Genomic DNA, 18,748 nt, shown 5'->3' with positions numbered 1-18,748 from the left:
TTATTCTTAGTTCCTCTCCCTCCTTTATAAAATGACACTCTTCTTTGTTATGCTGACCTTTTGCCTGCTCTGTGTTTTTAAACAGCTGTCCAACTGCTAACAGATAAACTCCCCGGCACTTTCATCATGCGGGACAGTACATCATACCGTGGCTCTTTTGGCTTGGCCATGAAAGTCTTCAGCAGCAAAACAGGTACCAAAAATTCCTGTGCTGGATTGTGGATCAGCGTTTCCAAATTGGTTCTATTGCAAGACTTACATCTCCACTTTTGAAGCAGCTTATAATATATAGGTGACTTGCTACCTGAAAGTTCCAAAACTCAATGTGGGTGACACAAAAGAAGGAAAGGGAAGACAAAAAAGGAGATTAGAAATTCTGATAGCAGACACGCTTTTAAAAAGTAGAAGTGAAAAGGGGAAGCATGTGTCCCTCTTACAACTGACAAAATGTATATCTAGAGCATGGAAAAGTAACTCATACATGTTTCTGCACAAGTCAGTGTCTGATGAATCTAAGTCACTGTTTGATGTATCTAGAAGAAAGCAGACACAGATGAGTAACTCATGCAGAGATGCAACAAGCAGCATCCCCCAGCAATGAATAACTCCCGAGACTCAGTGTAAGACAGGAGTAGGCAACATCTGATCTTCCAATGTTTTGGCCTACAGCTTCCATCAGCCCTCACCAGCATAGCCAATGGGGATGGATCATGGGAGCTGTAGGCCAAACTATCTGGAGGGCCCCAGATTGCCCACCCCTAGCATAAGGAGTCAAATAAACTGGCTATAACTGATGCAGTAGGCATCCTTCTACACAGGGTAGCTAGCTACAGCAGCCTTTAATCGTTTAATGCAGACCCCCCTAACCCGGTGCCCTCCAGGTGCATTGAATTACTTTTCCTCTCCTCTCCAGAACTCTGCACACTAACAGTTATCTCATGGCATGCAGCTAGGGAATTCCTGGAAAATGCAAATTGGTCGTGTTGTATATAAAGTATGGTGCTGTCATTAAAAACCAAGCAATCACCCTTGCATTTAGGGGAGAAAAAAACTGAGGCAAAGAAAACTGGAATCATTTGAAAGAGAAGAGGGTAGGTGGATCAAGACTGCAGGGAAAGGGAATTAACTAACTTAGGGAGACTTGGAAGAGCAGTTCAGAAAAGCTGGAGAGATGTCCAAGGGAAAGGCCAAAAAAAAAAAAAAAGAAAAAGGCAGAATAACAGGCCATCAGGAAATGATACTATCCAGGCCTCTTTGAGGCTTTTTCATAATCAAGGGAGTGTTGACAGTCAGGGAATGCCTTTCCCCTCCTGGTTCTGCAGGCTGGAGATGAAGCTCACCCAGAAGGTTCTGCAGTAGCCCCTGGGAAAGAAAAAGCCGTATGGTGGAGCCGGTCCATGCAACCATTTCAGTGCACCAAGCCAGTGGCAAGCTGCAGCTGTTTCAGCCCAGGCCAAGTCAGTTCTGTGAATTCAGCACAGATCTCAGCTTTCAGTACACAGCCAGCACCTCCAGGCCAAATGCGATTCACTTGTGCCCCTGCTAAATGCACGCGCATCAATTTGGCTGTTCATGGAGGCAGTTTATGTTAGAAGGAGCATGTGGGGGCAGAAGAAGAACTTCCCAGTGTGCCCCTGCTTGAAGATGGCTTTCCCCACCCAGAGGAAGCATCTTAAAGCACCCGGGAGTGGGGAAGGCACATGGTTCTTTACTATTAATTGAATCGACCTCAGGGTGCAATCCTACACAAGCTGAGGCAGAAGGAAAGCCCAACAGCTCCCAACATGCCTCAGGCAGCATGGCTGGCTGGGCCACTGCTAAGCTCTTTATTGCAAAGAATTCCTATTCCAATGATAGTGTACCAGTAGAGAGCCAGTGTGGCATGGTGGTTAGAGCATCGGACTGGGGACTCGAGACTTCCAGCTTCTGTTCTCTACTCAGCTGTGAAGCTCACCAGTCACTGGGCCAGTCATTAACTCTCAGCCTAACCTACCTCACAGGGTTGTTGTGTGGATAAAATGGAGGGGAAGAGACTAGGGCACTGACTCACATTTCCCTTTACAGGATGCCCGCTCAGGGCAAAGCTTTTCCCATAGCAAATACGTTGCTTTGGCAGCAAAGTTAATTGTCATGATGGAGAAAAAGTGGGTTTCTCTTTTGTCAAATCTGCCAGAATATGAACAAACCTTCTTGTTATGGTTAGGATAGCTTACATTTGAAATTCAATTCACTTCCCACACTGCTGAATTGTAGCATTCACTCAAACAGATTTTGGGAACAGATTCTGAATATGATGGGAGTTCACATGGCCCCTTTCAGGAGATGCTTGGATGGCTTAATTTAATTTTCGTTTCCCACAACTGTTCCATAATGCTATTGTGACACCAGTCACGCATATGCAAAAGCAGCTACTTTCTGAAGCTGAGACAATGCTTTGGTAGTGGGAGGATTCTCAAAGCAAACTCTCTTTGACAGATTTGACTTCATAGCAGAGACATGCCTATGGCAGGATCAACCGTGCCTATGGCAGGATTAAAAAGGAGTGACACCAGAAATTTAGGAACATAATTTATGCTATCTGTTAATTTATTTGAATAGTATTTGTAGAGGCCTTTCTTTACGAAGTATACGTGAAGCTGCATTCAGAAACTGCACTGTAATTTTTTACAAGCATATGTCTATGTATGCATTTACATGCAAATAAATGCATTTCTTACACACACAACAGCATTATATGTAAAATACATAATATACATAAAACTTAATATACATCAGAGTCAAGCATGGAGCACTAGTGGGGACGGCTGAAGATGATAAGACTGCAATGATAAAGCTGTTTTTTAAAGCCAGTTCAGATTGGCATTTTGCAAACCTTCAGATTTTATTTATTTATTTAGAAAATTTCTATGCTGCCCCATTCGCCGAAGCCTCGGGGTGGCTCACAAAACATCAATTAAAATATAATGCACTAAAAATATAAAACGAATTAACAATATAAAATAAGTCACCCTGGCCAAAGAATAAAATAAGCAAATAATATTAGCAATTAAAATAACGTTCGAATAAAAAAGTCTTCACCTTTACAAGGTTGTTTTTTGTTTCAAAAGTTGCATTTCAAATCTATATTTTGTTTTAAAGGGGAGGATGGTGGTGACCACATCAGACACTTCCTCATTGAATCTTCTGCCCGGGGAGTACATCTCAAGGGGGCTGATGAAGAGCCATATTTTGGTAAGAAATATACCTAATTTCCCTCAACTGCCTGTCCTAAAACAGATATGTGTGTGTACACCAGTGGTCCTTAGCCTAGCTCCTTCCAGATATGCTGGATAGTAAGAAGGGATGCTCCCATCTGGAAGAGATTCTGAGAGCTGTAAATGAGCATACATGGATGGTCCCAGGTTAGAGAAGATTGGTGCATGATTACCATTATTACAAAAATGATGTACACAATTATTGACTATTATTTGACAGGTTGAGGTTGAGTTGGTGGAACCTGTGAACAGTGTGAGTAGTTCTGAGGTTGCCTTTAAGGAAAGTCCTGCTGAAGTAGGAGAGAGGTCCATCAAGTCCAGATGTGGGGAACCTCTTTCAGCGAGAGGGCCAAATTTTGGAGCCAAATTCCCAGAGGTGGTTGGGGCCGAAAGCAAAGAAGGCAAGGCCAAAAGTAAAAGTAGTTGAAAAATACCCAAATGTTGTAGCTTAAAGCTACAAGCCAATGCTTCTGGGAAGTTCACAAACAGGTTTTGAAGGTCACAAGCTTCTCCTGTTGTGACATCCCAGCAACGTGCAGTTTCTATTGTGGCTGAGGATACAGTGCTATGCAGGAAACCAGTCTTAGAACGTCCAGTATACCCCAGTCAGCTATGCTAGGAGTGGTGGGACTATTTTTGAAGTCTAAACATGCATAGGATGGGGCTCTCAAAGATGCCAACAGGCCTCCCCAGCATCTCAGTAGGGACTGGCACGTTCACCTCACCCCAGCGATGCCCCAATCCAAGATATTTTCCTCTGTGACACAAAAGGTGAGAAAGAATCCCTCTTCCATTCCATGTGAAAAAGCCAGCTGGAGTGGCATTCAAAACACTCCTCTATCTTGTAAATAAGCTATCCCCCCAAAAGACAAGATTAAAAAATCCCTCCTTTTAAGAAAAGCTATCCAAAATCTTCAAACACCTTCACAGGGTGGAATGGCTCCATGAAAATGGAGGGGTGTTTGGTGCTGTTCTACCAAAAACATTCACTACAACTCTAAGCAGCAACAGATTGCATGGGAACAAACAGTTTCGGCGAGGATCTGGGATTCAGAGTTTTGAGAACATTCTGTACAAACATCTGCATCTCCTTCTCGTCACTACAGGAAGTCTCTCAGCGTTTGTGTACCAACACACCATCATGCCGTTAGCACTGCCCTGCAAGCTGGTCATTCCCAGCCAAGGTAGGCTTTGGAGTCTTGGGCAGAGCGTGCCTGTAATGTCAGGAGAGATGCGACACTCAGTGGAGTGAGCTGGAGCGATCCAGGCTCGATGCAGCTGCCAGCAACAATTAGGTTGCCATCCTACCCATCCCTACAAAGGAGCGAGTCCCAGTGAGCACATGGGGCTCGTGCTGCACCAATAATCTGGGCTGAACGTTTGCTCAAGCTGCACATTTTCAGGGTCTAAGCCTCATCCCCAGGATCTCCACAGCAAGAATCCGAACTTCTGGCTTATTGAAGGGATCGAATCAAGGGGATAAGAGGAGGCTATTTTTGGTGCAGCTGCCTTGCCCATGGCAACGACCTGGTTGCATTTGGACTGCTTCAGTTGCTCATGGGTTCTCCAGCAGTGCCTAGAGTGGGTGGGAGGGTACTTTGGGGCAGGGGGTTGCAAAGCTGCTTGTAGAATGGAGGGAGAGGGCAGAGTGGGAGCCTTGGGTTGGATTGGAAAATTGCCTTCATTTTTTCAGGTGTGGAGGAGAAAGAACTTGAATCTGGTAAATTCAAGGCAAATGGGGTGGGGGACTTACCCACTTCTGTGCCCATGTTTTCAGTGGGAGAACTTAAGACTGAGAGCCAAATTAGAAGGAATGCATGAACATGTTTCAGGTATCTGCTTTTGGGCAGCAATAGCAGCTACCCCAATGGCATGTTTTGAAAACAAAATAACTGACCATAGTAAAACGACATGAGTGCAGGAAACATAGATAGGGGACAGCAGTGAAACAGATAACAAGCTTGGTAGCATTAAAAGAAAAAGTGTTTATGACCCATTTAGAGGCTGCAAGAGGTGGGGTCAGATGGAGTTCTTTGGGAGGGAATTTAACGAGTGGCCATCACTGAAAAGGCCCTGACTCCAACCTGATCGGTCTTAGTGACAGGCTCAAGAGATCAGAGGATCAGATCCTCAAGCCTGATCTTAGGATCAAGGCAGTTTCACATAAGCTGAGACCGTCCTGCATGCTATTAAATACATGACGCCAAGCCATTAGACACTTTCCAGGTTAGTACTAGCACTCCGAATGATGGTGGCAATACAAAATGGTGATCTGCTCAGGCCCATAACCCTCAACCCACTTGCATCCCTAGTCCCTGTCACCTGCATTGTGAAGGACAACGTCTTGGATTATCTTGCTGGAAGTGAATCTTGCAGCAGCTCCTGTCCTGCTGCGGGGCCAGTAGATCCCAGCTTAGAAGCTAAGCACCTTTTCAGCAGATGATTGTGCTGAGTGGCAGGGCTGCAAATTTTGAAAAGTGGCTTGTAATGGATCGGTCGTTGTCCTCAGTCAGATTTGTTTTGATATTTTGATTGCCCTGTACTCCCACTTCAGATTTCATTGGAGGACAAGAAAGTCCCACCATGAGTGCTGAAATCACTCCTCCAGTTTCCCAGAAATTTGCTGGTAAGTAAATGGGGGCACACATGCCTGTAAAATGAGCAAACACACTGGCATTGAATGTTGTCCTCTCACATCTGTAGTTCAATCCTCACTTTTGTTGTGAAGATACCACACTTTGGAAACAGTCAAACCAAAGTATTCTGTGCCTGGGTAAAAAGGCACAGAGTATTTTGGTTTATCCCCTCCTTCTCTGTGATTCCAGCAGGGAATGTCGTTGAGTGAGCATTGCGATGCTGCAGATGTGTGTGCGTGACTGTATGTGAGATGGAGAGAGAGAATGAGAGACAGAGAGAGATTCTTGTGCTATGAGGAGTCAGGGCTAAAAACCTCCGTGACTCCTGACCAGAGTGCCAGGTAAGCATTCCTGCTGCGCACCACTGCCAACCTCTGGCCAAAGAAGGGAACTACAGGGACTCCAACTGAAGGAGGCAATGCGCTCTGACCAGGCTGGAGCCTCCTGGATCAGTGACAGAAGCACAGCCAGTCCCAAAATGTTCAAAATACCCCAGACTCTCCGTGCATGCATGCATGGGTGTGTGTGATTTCCTTCTCCAGTTTCTCTCCCTGTCTCTTCTCTCTCTGGCCAGTTTCCCTCCCTCTCCCCCTCCCTCTCCCTCCCTCTCCCTCCCGTCCTTCCTTGCTTTCTCCTCTCTGACTACTTTTTCTCTTGTGCATTCTCAATGTCTCAGCTTTCAGCCACAGCTCCAGTTCTCATGGCCAGAGAGCATCCCGATGGCTGTTGGCACATCACGAAAACTCTTGTGATTAGTGTAAAAACAGAATGAGCACAGATTCTTCTGCAATCACGCAAGCTATTGAGGTTTTCGGTGAGGGCTCCCGAGCTCTTGGGATGGCCATAGAATGCTGACTGGAGCCTCACGGGCTTCCTGGGTGTCTCAGGGGGGACTCCCAGTGGCACACGGGGAATCCAAACCTAGGCTATGACAGTAGAAGAGGGAATGGCACCCCCTCAGCATCCCATCTGTGCTGTGCCATCCGGCAGAACCTTTCTGAGTGGGATGAGGCTTGCACAGCGGCTCAGTTCTTGGTAAGCACATTGCAGATACAGTCATTTGCATCCGTTTCAGTGGACCGCTGTAATCCGGGGTTCCCTTGTCCTCCTCCTCCTGCCGTAATTTTAAAAAGGATAATGAATGTGAAGCCTGTTGGGAAAATTCAGATAAATCCTGGCAGGAAAGGGTTGCTTATATGTGCCTTTGTGTTATGAAATCAAACCTGCATCCCTTTCTCAGAAAGCACCGGATTTCCAAGTCATGTAACTGTTTAGCATTTGCTTTTGGTTTAAGAAGTGGGAACTAATAGCGTGCCTAGAAGCTGCCTGGGCTATTGTTTTGCAGATCAGTAAGAACTGGTCAGGCTGCCAGGTTAACAGCATTGCAATCGCCCTCATTTGCATGCCAAGTCCCACAGTAATCCCTGTGCCTCAGTGATCATTCCGTTAATCTCCTGCAATCAAATGCCATTGTACTGAGCCCCCTCTGCAGACCTCTCGCCTTCTGACTATGATCATCTTATTTTGTCATCTGCTGCCCAGCTGCTGGGCCCATGTGACTCAGAATCTATAAAACACTCTGTATATGTTCTAAAACCTTGTAGTTGGTGGCGAGAGCCACTACCCGGTAGCACGCTGTCGTAAGTAACTGCAGGGGTCCTGGGTGATCTTTCAATGAAGCTGCTGGGGTTCAAGGCGAAAGGGGTCTTTCCCGACTGAACCTGGTTATCCTTGTTGCGGCTGCCGTCGAGGCTTCCCGACAAGCCCCATCCAGGCCTGTGTGGCCTGACAGAGTACTGTGAATGCAGTCCAGGGACACAGTGGCAGCCCATCTCTAGCAGATCTTCACTTTATTTGTAAAAGCCTGGTTCTATTTATTTTTTTTAAGTGTTGTCCAACCCCGTCCAAGCAGCGCACAACAAGCCATTTTTTTAAAATCATAAAACAGCAGGGAGCACTACCAACGCTGGTTTTCTTTGTAGCACAACAATTTTGAGGGTGGGGAATAGAGCTTCATAATGACTTCTTGAGCATTAACACCAGCAGAGCTGTTGGCAGCCGCTGCAAGTCACCGATGGTCTCCTTTTCTCCCCATCCTTCCAGCCTGCAATCTCTTGTTCCTGCACTCCATGACCATGGAGACCCTCACTGGCAAAGCAGCAATCCAGAAAGCAGTGTCCTCGGCATTCGAGCTGGAGGTCCTGCCCACGCCCACCATCGTCCACTTCAAAGTGACGGAGCAAGGAATAACCTTGACAGACATCCAGAGAAAGTAAGGAAATTGAACTGGGCACTTTGAATAACGGAGTGTGCGGCACTACGGTCTGAATTGAAGCAAGCTCGTTAGTTGAGTTTAAGCCCCAGTGAAATCTGCAAGTCTGAAGTTAGTCATGGCCTGATTCCAGATCAGTTTCAGTGCGACTGAGCTGCACTCCTGTGCTCACACGCCTAAGAATATGCCTCATACTCAGTCGGGCTTATTTCTGCACAGAAGCACATTAGATTGTGTTGAAACTGAGTGAGAGTTTAATACAAATGAGATCTGCAATGAATTGTTGCAGTGCTGTTCAGGCCCTGGTCAGGGAGGGGAAGGGAGGGGAGGGAAATTCAAGAAAGTGGGAAGAACCGTTCTCCCTCCTGGTCTGATACTGTGTATAACGTCAGAGGACTGCCAGATCCGCAAGCAGGAATTTATAGCTATACAGTAGGAGGAGCATCTAGAGAACAGGAAAAGGAGGGAGGTGTGTCTTCCCTTTATTCCTCCTTCTGAAATAGTGTGTAGGGAGGCAGCTCTTTAAACTTATAGCCTGCACCCTACAAGTCAAGCCCCCCTTCCAGTACTGTCAGGATCTTGAGTAGACCAGTCCCCTCTTTCCCCCCGTCCTCCATTTTTCAGCAGACCTGCTAATTTTCTGCACCTGAACTGTCCCCAGCAATAAACAGGCAAATAAATCCCACCGATGGCAGAGGAACTGCCTTAGCCAAAATGTGCCAGAGGCAGCCAACGGAACAGTGGCATTTCCTCTTCCCCTTTTAGGATCCTTGATGTTCACAATTGCAATTTCACCTGTTGCTATGAAAGGGAAAGGATGCATGCTAGGTCCAAGGCTGATGCAGTTTTCCCAGAGTTCTGTGGGTTTACTGGGGAATGGAAAGCTTGGATCGGTGTGCTTTCCCTGGTCTGCCCCCAACCCATCCCTAGAATGCTCCCCCTTTGCCCCCAGCAGCATCAGAGATCTTATGTCAGGCAATGACCATGGAAGTTTCCACTGCCATGGGGGGAAGGTGTATGAGGCTGGATCTCCCTTTCCAAGTCTGGACCTCTTTCTCTTTCTCTGCCTTCAGATACATGGTCCCAAACATACTATAGCACCTGAGATATCCTCCCCGGAAACATAGGTGTGACCTTTAACTGTATTTATGCATTAATTATATGCATAACCTGTCTTTTTCTCTGCGAGGAACCAAGACAGCTTAGAATATCCCTCTCCTCTGCATTGTATCCTCACAACAACCTTGTGAGATAGGTTAGGCTGAGAGTCAGTGACCAGTGTCACCATTTCTGGACAAGTCAGGACTAGAAACTGAGTCTCTTGAGTCCCAGTCCAATGGTCCAACCGCTGCACCTCACCAGCTTTGGTTTCTTATCCATTGTTCAGCCTTCCTCAACCTGGTGACCTCCACGTGTGTGGTAACACAATACCCATAATCTCGGCAAGCTGCCTGCTCTGGCTATGAATGGTGGGAACTGTAGTCTAACCTGTCTGGAGGGCTCTGTGCTCAGGAAGGCTGAGCTAGGATAAACCTCCATCGAAGGAGACGCCATTGCCTTCTTTTCGGCTAGCACTTGTTTTCACTATCAGTGGATGATTCTTATTAGTGGATATCTCTGTCTGTTGGCAATACAAAAACCATTTGCACCTTCTAAAGCATTGCATTCCTTCCTCCCCCCCCCCCCACCCTTACAGGGTTTTTTTCAGGCGACATTATCCCTTGGCTACCATCAGCTTTTGTGAGATGGACCCCGAAAATCGAAAGTAAGTGACAAATACCGCTCCTCCATGCAGGCTTTTGTGGCAAGTGTTGATGAGCCCCTGTGAGAACGGCAGTCTCTCTTGCAATTCCTTTTCCACACAATTTAATTTCTGATGTTCTTATGTCAGGGCTCTCTCCCTGCAGCTTTGCTCTGCGTTCATGGCCACCAGAGGTTGAGTGGCATTGCTCAGCGTGTTGCTACTTCCAAACGAGGAAACACTTGAGTTCTTCCTAGCAACCCTCCGTGCTCTTTGCATCTGGAGATGTTTTCTGTGGCTCTTGAGCTACAGAGAGATTGCCTCCCTTAATCTGAAATAGCTGTAAAACAGTTGACCTGGAAGCCTGATGAGCAACATGAGGAGGGTACATGGAGCTGAGCTGCTGATGGGACTTTTACAATGGTTGCTTTCCCAGTGGGCCTCTTAGTACTGCTGAGGTCTTGCTCCTGGACTATCACCTGCACGTGGAATTAGACTGGTGGCTCCACGTGGCACTGACGTGTACTGCAGTTTTTCCCCATTGGAATCCCACAATATCTGTCCATTAGCAAATACGGACATGGATGGGTCATACCAACCCATGGCTTGGTTCCAGGTTTCATCTGCCTTCTGGTAGAGCCAATAAAAGCAGTGGGGCATGAGTTGGTCATGACTAACTTGAGTCCTACTGCTTTCACTGGGTCTACACCATGTAAAACTAGCTCTGGAACCAAGCTGATAACTGCAGCCTTAAGAGAAAGATCTTTAGTTCAATGGAAGGAGAACTACTCCCTGGAAAGTAAGGGACAGGTGGCAGGGTGGTGGTATGTTGGGGTAGCACTGAAAGCATCTCAGATGTTCAAAGTGGTGAACCAAAATGGAGTCCTCATGTCTGTCTTCCATGCTTTAATGCAACATGACCTTGAGATTACGGGAAAAGTTTCACAAGCAAAGCAGTGTCTGTAAGAAGATTAGGTTAGAGCTTTTAACAGGTCAAGGCAAAGAGATGGAATCTTTTTCTACATCTGCTTTTTTTCCAATCCCTACCCTTATGGGAATCTGCCATCTTATCAATCTAAACTTGACAAGAAATTATTAAAAACATGATCTATGCTAAAAGTGGTCTTGTTAAAAGTATAAAATACTATTTTTGTAATTTCTTTAATGTAACGTTGAGGAAACAAGCAAATTAGATGAGTTGATGCATGTGAACCCTAATGTGCTTTTCCCCTTGGTTTATTATTATTATTATTATTATTATTATTATTATTATTATTTATTTTCAGATGGCAAAAGTTTTCCAGAACTTCAAGGTGAGTTATATCATTGTGATGAATGATAAAGGCCTCTTTGGGCTTCTCTGGATGAGGCTTACTCAGAGAAATTTGCAGTGCCTTTCATGATGTCATCTCCCATGCTTTCCAACAATATTTGCTGCTCTTTTGGAGCAAGGACAGTCTGTCGATTTTCTGGATACTTATTTTTGCAATATGCAGTAGAGCGTATCGGAACCTATACAAAGGCAGAGAGGAAGCCTTGCGGGGGCGGGGGGAACAACCTTGAATGAAGGATACTCTCATCCACTACAAAGAAAGCAGGAGAAAAAGCTGATGATTATTTTTAAAAACTAGCTATATGTAGAGAAACTTTTGGACTACATGGAGGTTAGACTTTGATATGGAGCATTAGATATTGGTCAGAGGGACATTTTTCCAGTTAGTTCCCAGAGAAAAAATGTTAGCAGACACTTGGCAGCTGGGGGGGGCAGCAACAGAAATAGTTTAAAAACACTGAAGTTGCATAAAGGCCTTCATGGTAAATCAGCACCATGTACAGACCATCTTAAATCAATTTGCTTGCGCGTCAAGTCCCATCTGCCTGCCACTACGACTCCCATCCCATTTACTAAAATGCTGAAGCCGACAAGTGCAGGGTCCCATTCACACAGAGGCAAACCAGCTACCCAAAGGATCCCAGCAGCAGCAGCTGAGGGCAAAAGCACTCCTCCACCCACACTCCCCAGCAAAGCAAAGAGCCTTTGATCTAGAGGTAGCATATAACCATTAGGACCAGTAACCTTGCACCTCATGAATTTGTCCAGTTTCCCTTTTAAAGCCGTCCAGATTGGTGGCCATCTTTACAACCCATGGAAGTGAATTCCATAATCAGACTATATGCAGTGTGAAGTCCTTCCTGGATCTCCCACCAAACTGCTTTATGGGATCACCTCAGGTTCTACTATTATGGGAAAATGTCTCCATACCCTTCTTCCGCATACCATGCACAATTCTGTACACCTCTATCATGTCTCCTCTTACTCAGCCTTTTTCTAAGCTAAGCTATTTATACTATTTATTAATTAATTCTGGATTTGAATTTTAATCTTTTCCTCTATACCCTGCTGTTCTAAAACAAATTATATAACAAATAAATGAAAGAAAAAGAAATAGGCACATAACTCAAGTGAGTCAACTTTGGAGAATTCAGGCCCAGACTAGATGCCATTGAAACAAAGAATATAAGAGAAATTAAAATGCCTTCTCTAACTCTTTGGCACTCCCCACAACTACTGGAAACAGAATACAGTGTTCAAAATAAGCTTATGGACAATTTCCTAAACTGCAGCGTGACATACTGTCCCAATTATGTGCTGAAGCCAGTTCTTCAACTGTTGTTGTTGCATTTATATTCCACCATTTTCCTCTCGCAAGGGATCCAAGGTGGCTTAGATAACTCCAGTTTCTCCTCACAACAAAAATCCTGTGAGGAAGATTAGAACTCAGATCTCTCAGGTCTCCAGTTCAACACCAGACTGGCCCTATTGTGAATGTCAGCCTATAAGTTCAGAACATGTTCCTTTTCCATCTTTCATCACAGGATCTTTGGAGTAGTTGCTAAAAGCCCAGCAGACTCAGAGAATGTTTGCCACCTCTTTGCAGAATACGATGCGGTACATCCAGCTTCTCATGTTGTTGACTTTATCAAGAAACTTTTACCTGCTGCTTAAAAGAAACCTAATACTGGGTCATTTAATTTCCAGCAGCCCCTCACCTCCTATTACCCAAGTATACTGCCTCCTTACTCAGTGGATCTAATACATATAGTCTGATTGATTGATTGACTGCACCTTTACCTCCAGAAGCTGACTGGGTTGCATTTTGAAAATTCTTGAGGTTCCAGACAAATGCCGGCTGCTGTGTTGAAGGGCTGGGATTGGTGCATTGTCTCATGTTCTCTTTTGTGTACAGAAAGGCCAGCCATGTAAGTTTTCGGTTGTGTTTATCAGCTACATGGGCTTCTTCATGGGAAGATACTTTTGTTGCACGTGAATCTGCACTGTTTGCTGTGCCAATATCACATGTTTAGGCTATGTTTGCCAACAGCAAAGTTATTCAATTGTTATGCCAGAAGTATTGCAATCACAGCTGTACCCACATTGTCACGATTAATTTGCTACTTCTGTCCATTTACTGTAATGACCTATGAGTAATACAATAAACTCAAGTTTTGCAAACGAATGTTACCATCGTCCTTACCCTGAATGCCAGTACTATTCTTTTTCCCACCTTAGTGTCACAGGCACCAAATGGTTGGGTCCGTGACTCCACCAGGAATGAATGATGTGAGTCTCCCTCTCTATGCCTCCCGGTTTCATGAGGAACTAAACATTCCATACATAAATGTCCTTTCGTCATAATAGTCTTGTGGTGCCACCAGAGCTGGTGCTCAAAGGATGGATGTGCACAACAGCTGCCTGAGGAGACAGGTGACCCAAGAGGGACAATCCAATGCCGCTGTCCAATAGCAAGCCAAGGTTCATCTCCATCATGCCCGCTTTCTCTTTAGCCAAAGGAAGCCAGCCACCCCTCCCTCTGTGCCATTGGACTGCCCCGCAAACTAACCTAGCCTTGGAATCCTTGAAAGGGAGGCCCGGGGGGCCCTTTGGGTGATGTATGGAAGACTTTCAAGGTGAGACCTGGAGAAGAGATCAAGTAGGAGTTGGAAAGGTAATCTCGTTCTTCCCACCGCAGTAAGTCAATCTGTTCCCTTCCATTGCACAGGTTGTGGACATCCCATTACAGGACAATTGTTTTTATGTATTTTAATTAATTTTTCAAGATCAGGTCAATTGCAATCCATTCTTTTTTATACTTTGATATACAACATGAAGTAACATGTTCTTATACATATAAACACCGGTTGGTATCTCTAGCTATACCAGGTGGCACAGTGGTTTAAACTCCTGTGCTGCTGGGCTGGTTGATCAAAAGGTCGCCGGTTCGAATCTGCACAACAGGGTGAGTCCCCGTTGCTCCGTCCCAGCTCCTGCCAACCTTGCAGTTCGAAAGCATGCAAATGCAAGTAGATGAAAAGGTACCACTTCGGTGGGCAGGTAACAGCGTCCTGTGTACTTCAGTGTTTAGTCATGCCGGCCACATGACCATGGAGACTGTCTGTGGACAAATGCTGGCTCCCTCGGCCAGGAAACGGAGATGAGCACCGCCCCCTAGAGTCAGGCATGACTGGACTTAATGTCAAGGAGAAACCTTTACCTTTACATCTATATAGGTTCTGGATGGAATGGTACTTTCCCCTGACTGTTGCAGTTATGACTGAAAATCTTTTTTTCTTTTAATTCTGTATGTATTAGCAGCCTACAGGAGGCTACTTATGTATAAAACTAGGGGTTTGTTATCTTATCGAAGGCATGAAGAAGCTATCTAAATAGTTCCTTGAATGTTAGAATGGGTGAAAAGAAAAAGAAACATTCTTTTTTCTTCCATCAAGAAGTTGTACTGTGTTTGTCTGATTCTATTTCACTCATAGGGATAGAAGAACCTTTTCTGTTTGTTTGTTTGTTTGTTTGTTTCTCTCAGATGTTTTTCCATCTCATTTGTCCTGTCCAATTCCATATTAGTTTGCACTTTCTCAAGATGGTCACAGGAACATTTTTAAGTATTTTCATGTTTCTCTTAAAGTACTATTTTTGCCTACAATTTTCACTGATGTATGCATTTTTCAAGAAAGTTTTCCTAATATAATGTGTTATGTTGCTTTTGTGTGTGCACTTCAAATGTGTCATTTTAATCAAAGAACTGCTCCAAAACATTCAGAGAAGTGAACCAAGCAAATTTCTCTCCTATAACTCCAGTCCACTTTGACCTTGGCTCCTGACTAGTGTTTTCGCATATCAGACTGACATACAATGAAAGACTGATATTCTCTGCCTCTCTGCTGGTGATGATTATGGAGTGATGGGTTAATGAAGTTCCTTCTGTAGGTTTTGCTCCCTTCCCACATTCAGATGGCAAAAGGACCTGAATAAGGCCTCTGCCTCCAGCTGAGAAGGAGCCCTCACTTATTAGCCCTGAGCTGCAGGGGGTGCCAGTGAGCAGCTTTCAGATACATCCTACTTTCCTCAACAGCCTAAAGTTAGGAAGGGCTACATTACTGGTTAACACAGCCTTGTTTTGATTCAAGGGGAAAAAAATGAGTAATCACTCTGGTTAATATTAAGTTTGCTTGTTATAATTATTTTTTCCTGGCACATAACAAGCTGAGTCTCTGAGGGAACCTGGGAAAGCTTCTTATGCAATCTGCACAAGGCTGTGCTTTTAAATTTATTCATATTCCTGACAACTGCATCACAGGAAAACACTCTTATAATTGCGGAGGACTATGAAGAGGCAAACATTTTGGCTCTCTAATTCTTCATTGGAATCGGCTGCTTTCAAGACCAGCTGTTTTTCTTTCTCTCTTTGTTTTGGTCCTTTTATTACTTGGATTTAGTTTTCTCTTCCTTTAACGGACTCCACGGCACCATCCCAGTCACAGAGGAAGGGGATTTGGCCCGTATTTTTAGGTTTCTGCTACAGAGATGGGGTGCATGATGACAGCTCTGGCCCATCAATAGTTTTATTTAGTAACAATTGCTCATATACTCAGAATCGCAAGGCAGACCATAAAGAGAAAAGGCCACTTCCTTGAATCATGGCCCAGCTTTTATAAGATACTGTTTCCAAAACATTCCACGTGCTTCATCTGGTTAACAAACAACCCTCGACCCTTCAACCGGCCATGGGGTTCTGGGTGGCTTGTTAGCCACCCCAACGAGCCACTCTTGCCAGGTTCAGAAAACAGGACAAGCTGTGCCTGATGAGATTAAATATGCAAATAAATAATGCAGGGTGGTTAACGAGTGATTAACCATCCCCAAGAATGCAAGCTGGCTCATTGTAGCTTAACGTTCTTTCTGCCTTAAAAGAGGCCTTCAACCTTAGGGAACGGTTCGGCCTTGCCCCTGAAACCAATATTAGGGAAAGAACTGCACAAAACCTGGGAAACTACCAAGTGGCTGGTGGCTGAAGGAAAGAATTATGACCATCTGGGAACCAGGACTGAACTTGTTGCATTGGGCATAAATGTTGCCCCCTGACAGGGGGTGCCCCAACCTTTACTCAGAAGGCAGAAGCCTTTTACTGGAGATCTTGGAAATATACCAGCTTTTCCCCACACTTGCTATGGCGGGGTTTTACTTACACGGATCCATCAAAATGGGCATATTGTTACCTGGTCAGTCTTAGAATTACAGGAGTTCAAAACCTTGTTAGGCCAGAAGTCCTAAGAGAGGGGCAGACCTCAGAAAGCAAGGATCCAAATGGTGGGGTTTTCTATTACTTTAAGTGTAAGTTCTGTCTATGCCCTTCTTGACCTCTCAGACAGGGAAATCCCTTGATATAGTCACTACTGATTGTGCTCCTCCCTTTGGTCAAACCAAATGGGCTTCTTGGTTTTCCAGGGAGCTGGGGGTAATGAAACAACCTGGCAGCGATGGGTCTTGGGGTATCTTTTTGCAGTAGTTCCACTCAGTGTTTGAAGTTCATCTCAGAAGACAGTGTTTAAGAACTTCTGCCTTTGGTCTACTATCCCCAGCAAGGGTCCATCGTGTCACCATATGTTCTTCAACATCTAGGTGAAATTGTTTTGGGAGGTCATCCAGAAATTTGGGATGCATTGTCATCAGTATGAGAATGGCACACAGCTCTGTCCCTGCTTTCTATCTGAAGCCACTGTTGTCCCAAACTGATATGCTTGGAGGCCATAATGATGGGCCAGATGGAGGCAAACGACCTGTAGCTGAAGCCATTCTAAAGAGAAATATTCTTAGTGCAGGGGGAAAGGGTTGACTTCTTCTGATGTAGGGGCAAGCTTGTTCTAATCAGCACCACCCTTGAAATATAAGGTTGGTAGTCTGTTGGGATTTCCTGGATCCAGCCTGGCCTCTGAAACCCTGGAAAGCAGGTTGGCTGGGAGGAGAGATCCATTGCCCAGGCTGGGCAGCTGCACTAACTGTACGCTTTCCTAGGAAGGCTGGGCCTTCCACAGGGGCATGGGGTTTGGTTAGAGCAGGGCTGCCTGCATCACACTCTACATGGCATTGCTTCTGTGTTTCTAGAAGCTTCTGCTGGTCCAGATTGCAGCTACGGGGTGCTGACCAGAGCATGGCCATGTCAGCTGATTGCTTTTTCAGAACAGTTGTGCTGGTCACCACTACCTTTCTGAGAACAATGCAAAGGGCTGGTGATTACTCATAAAGCCTTAAAGGACTTGTATCCAAGAGTCCCCAAAGATCTCCTCCTCCCAAACAGTAAGTCTGCCAGGTTTAAATAAGCCAGATTTCCCAGTGTCATTGCATCCCTAAAACTCAGCCTGGGTTTTTCTTTCAGACTTAGTTCTGGAAAACCTGCAGGGGAGTAGAAGTGAGGCAAAAAGTGGCTGATGCTGATGCCTTGGAGGCTGGTCTTGGTCACAATCTCAAGGCAGGAATTTGAGGGAGGTAGGAGCCACACAGATTAGGTGTTCCTGGGTGCTGTGATGGCTTCAGGTTGCACCTAGGAGTGTCGCTAGGACTGTGGAGATGAAGCTGCACACAGTGGTTGATCCCCCATTTAGAAAAAATAAATATTGTCCGCCTCTGAACTGGACCTGTTTCCATCCTCTGATAAATCCTACAGGTGAAAGACAGAAGTAGAGGGAAGCAAGATAGATTTTAAATATATAAGCAAAGCTAAAGATTGTATGAAGCAGAATAGTAGATTAAAAAGAAACACCTCAAAGACTGATTTCAAAATTAAACACTGTACCCGTAGAATGCATTTAAAAGTCCCCTTGATAGGTTTTTCTACATGAACCTGTAAATCTGCTGTGTCTTCTGTCAACGTTATCCCAGAACTGAGATCCACATGAAGAACATTTCCTTTCCTGCTTTTTTGTGACATAAATACTGAGTCACACAGTGCAATAGCTGAACCGTGCAAATACATTTCTAAAAGGTGTTTCTTCCCGTTTAACCATTCCTACTGCACTTTCCTTGCTTTAAAAAACCTATCCAAAAATGCTCTTTAGATGCAAAAATGAAACTGGAGGATCATGGGAGCAGCTAAAGATCCCATAAACAACAATGGTTAAAGCATGGCAAGCACACAATAAAAGCTTTGTACCGAATCGTGATGGTATCAACATCAGTTGCGGGTTTTTTCCCTATAGAAAGTAAAACAAAAGTGGCAACCAGAAACTAAAATTTACTAGACTCCTTTGCAATACTTGCCACCTAATTAGGAGTTGCAGTGAAATAGAAGAATATAAGGGAGTTGAAGGGTGATTTCAGTAGCTAGAATTGTGTCTATTACAGTTCTGGTTACATTTGTACTGCACCTTTTTACCTCCAAGGAAGCCAAGGCAGTTCACATTATCCTCTTGCTCACAACATCAGCCCTGTGAGGTAGCTTAGGGTGAAAGTCAATGACTGGCCCAAAGTCCAATACGCTTCATGGCTGAATGAGAA

The 18,748-nt window shown here is 44.9% G+C and overlaps 1 protein-coding gene across 1 annotated transcript in view; it reads left to right on the top strand.

Moving 5' to 3' along the window:
- The window catches only part of TNS4 (tensin 4), a 35,126-nt gene extending 21,705 nt beyond the window's left edge, over nt 1-13,421 (top strand). The window contains exons 6-13 of the mRNA XM_044447198.1: nt 86-193; nt 3,139-3,231; nt 4,361-4,438; nt 5,809-5,880; nt 7,994-8,162; nt 9,859-9,927; nt 11,190-11,216; nt 12,781-13,421. Of these exons, the coding sequence (XP_044303133.1) occupies nt 86-193; nt 3,139-3,231; nt 4,361-4,438; nt 5,809-5,880; nt 7,994-8,162; nt 9,859-9,927; nt 11,190-11,216; nt 12,781-12,910 (746 nt within the window). The 3' untranslated portion in view covers nt 12,911-13,421. The remainder of the gene's footprint in view (nt 1-85; nt 194-3,138; nt 3,232-4,360; nt 4,439-5,808; nt 5,881-7,993; nt 8,163-9,858; nt 9,928-11,189; nt 11,217-12,780) is intronic.
- Nucleotides 13,422-18,748: the final 5,327 nt, after the last annotated feature.

The sequence above is a fragment of the Varanus komodoensis genome, unplaced genomic scaffold (assembly GCF_004798865.1).
Source record: "Varanus komodoensis strain SLA01 unplaced genomic scaffold, ASM479886v1 scaffold50, whole genome shotgun sequence".
Lineage (NCBI taxonomy): Eukaryota > Metazoa > Chordata > Lepidosauria > Squamata > Varanidae > Varanus > Varanus komodoensis.
The sequence above is the reverse complement of the archived record's forward strand: the minus strand, read 5'-3'. Positions and strand labels throughout refer to the sequence as shown.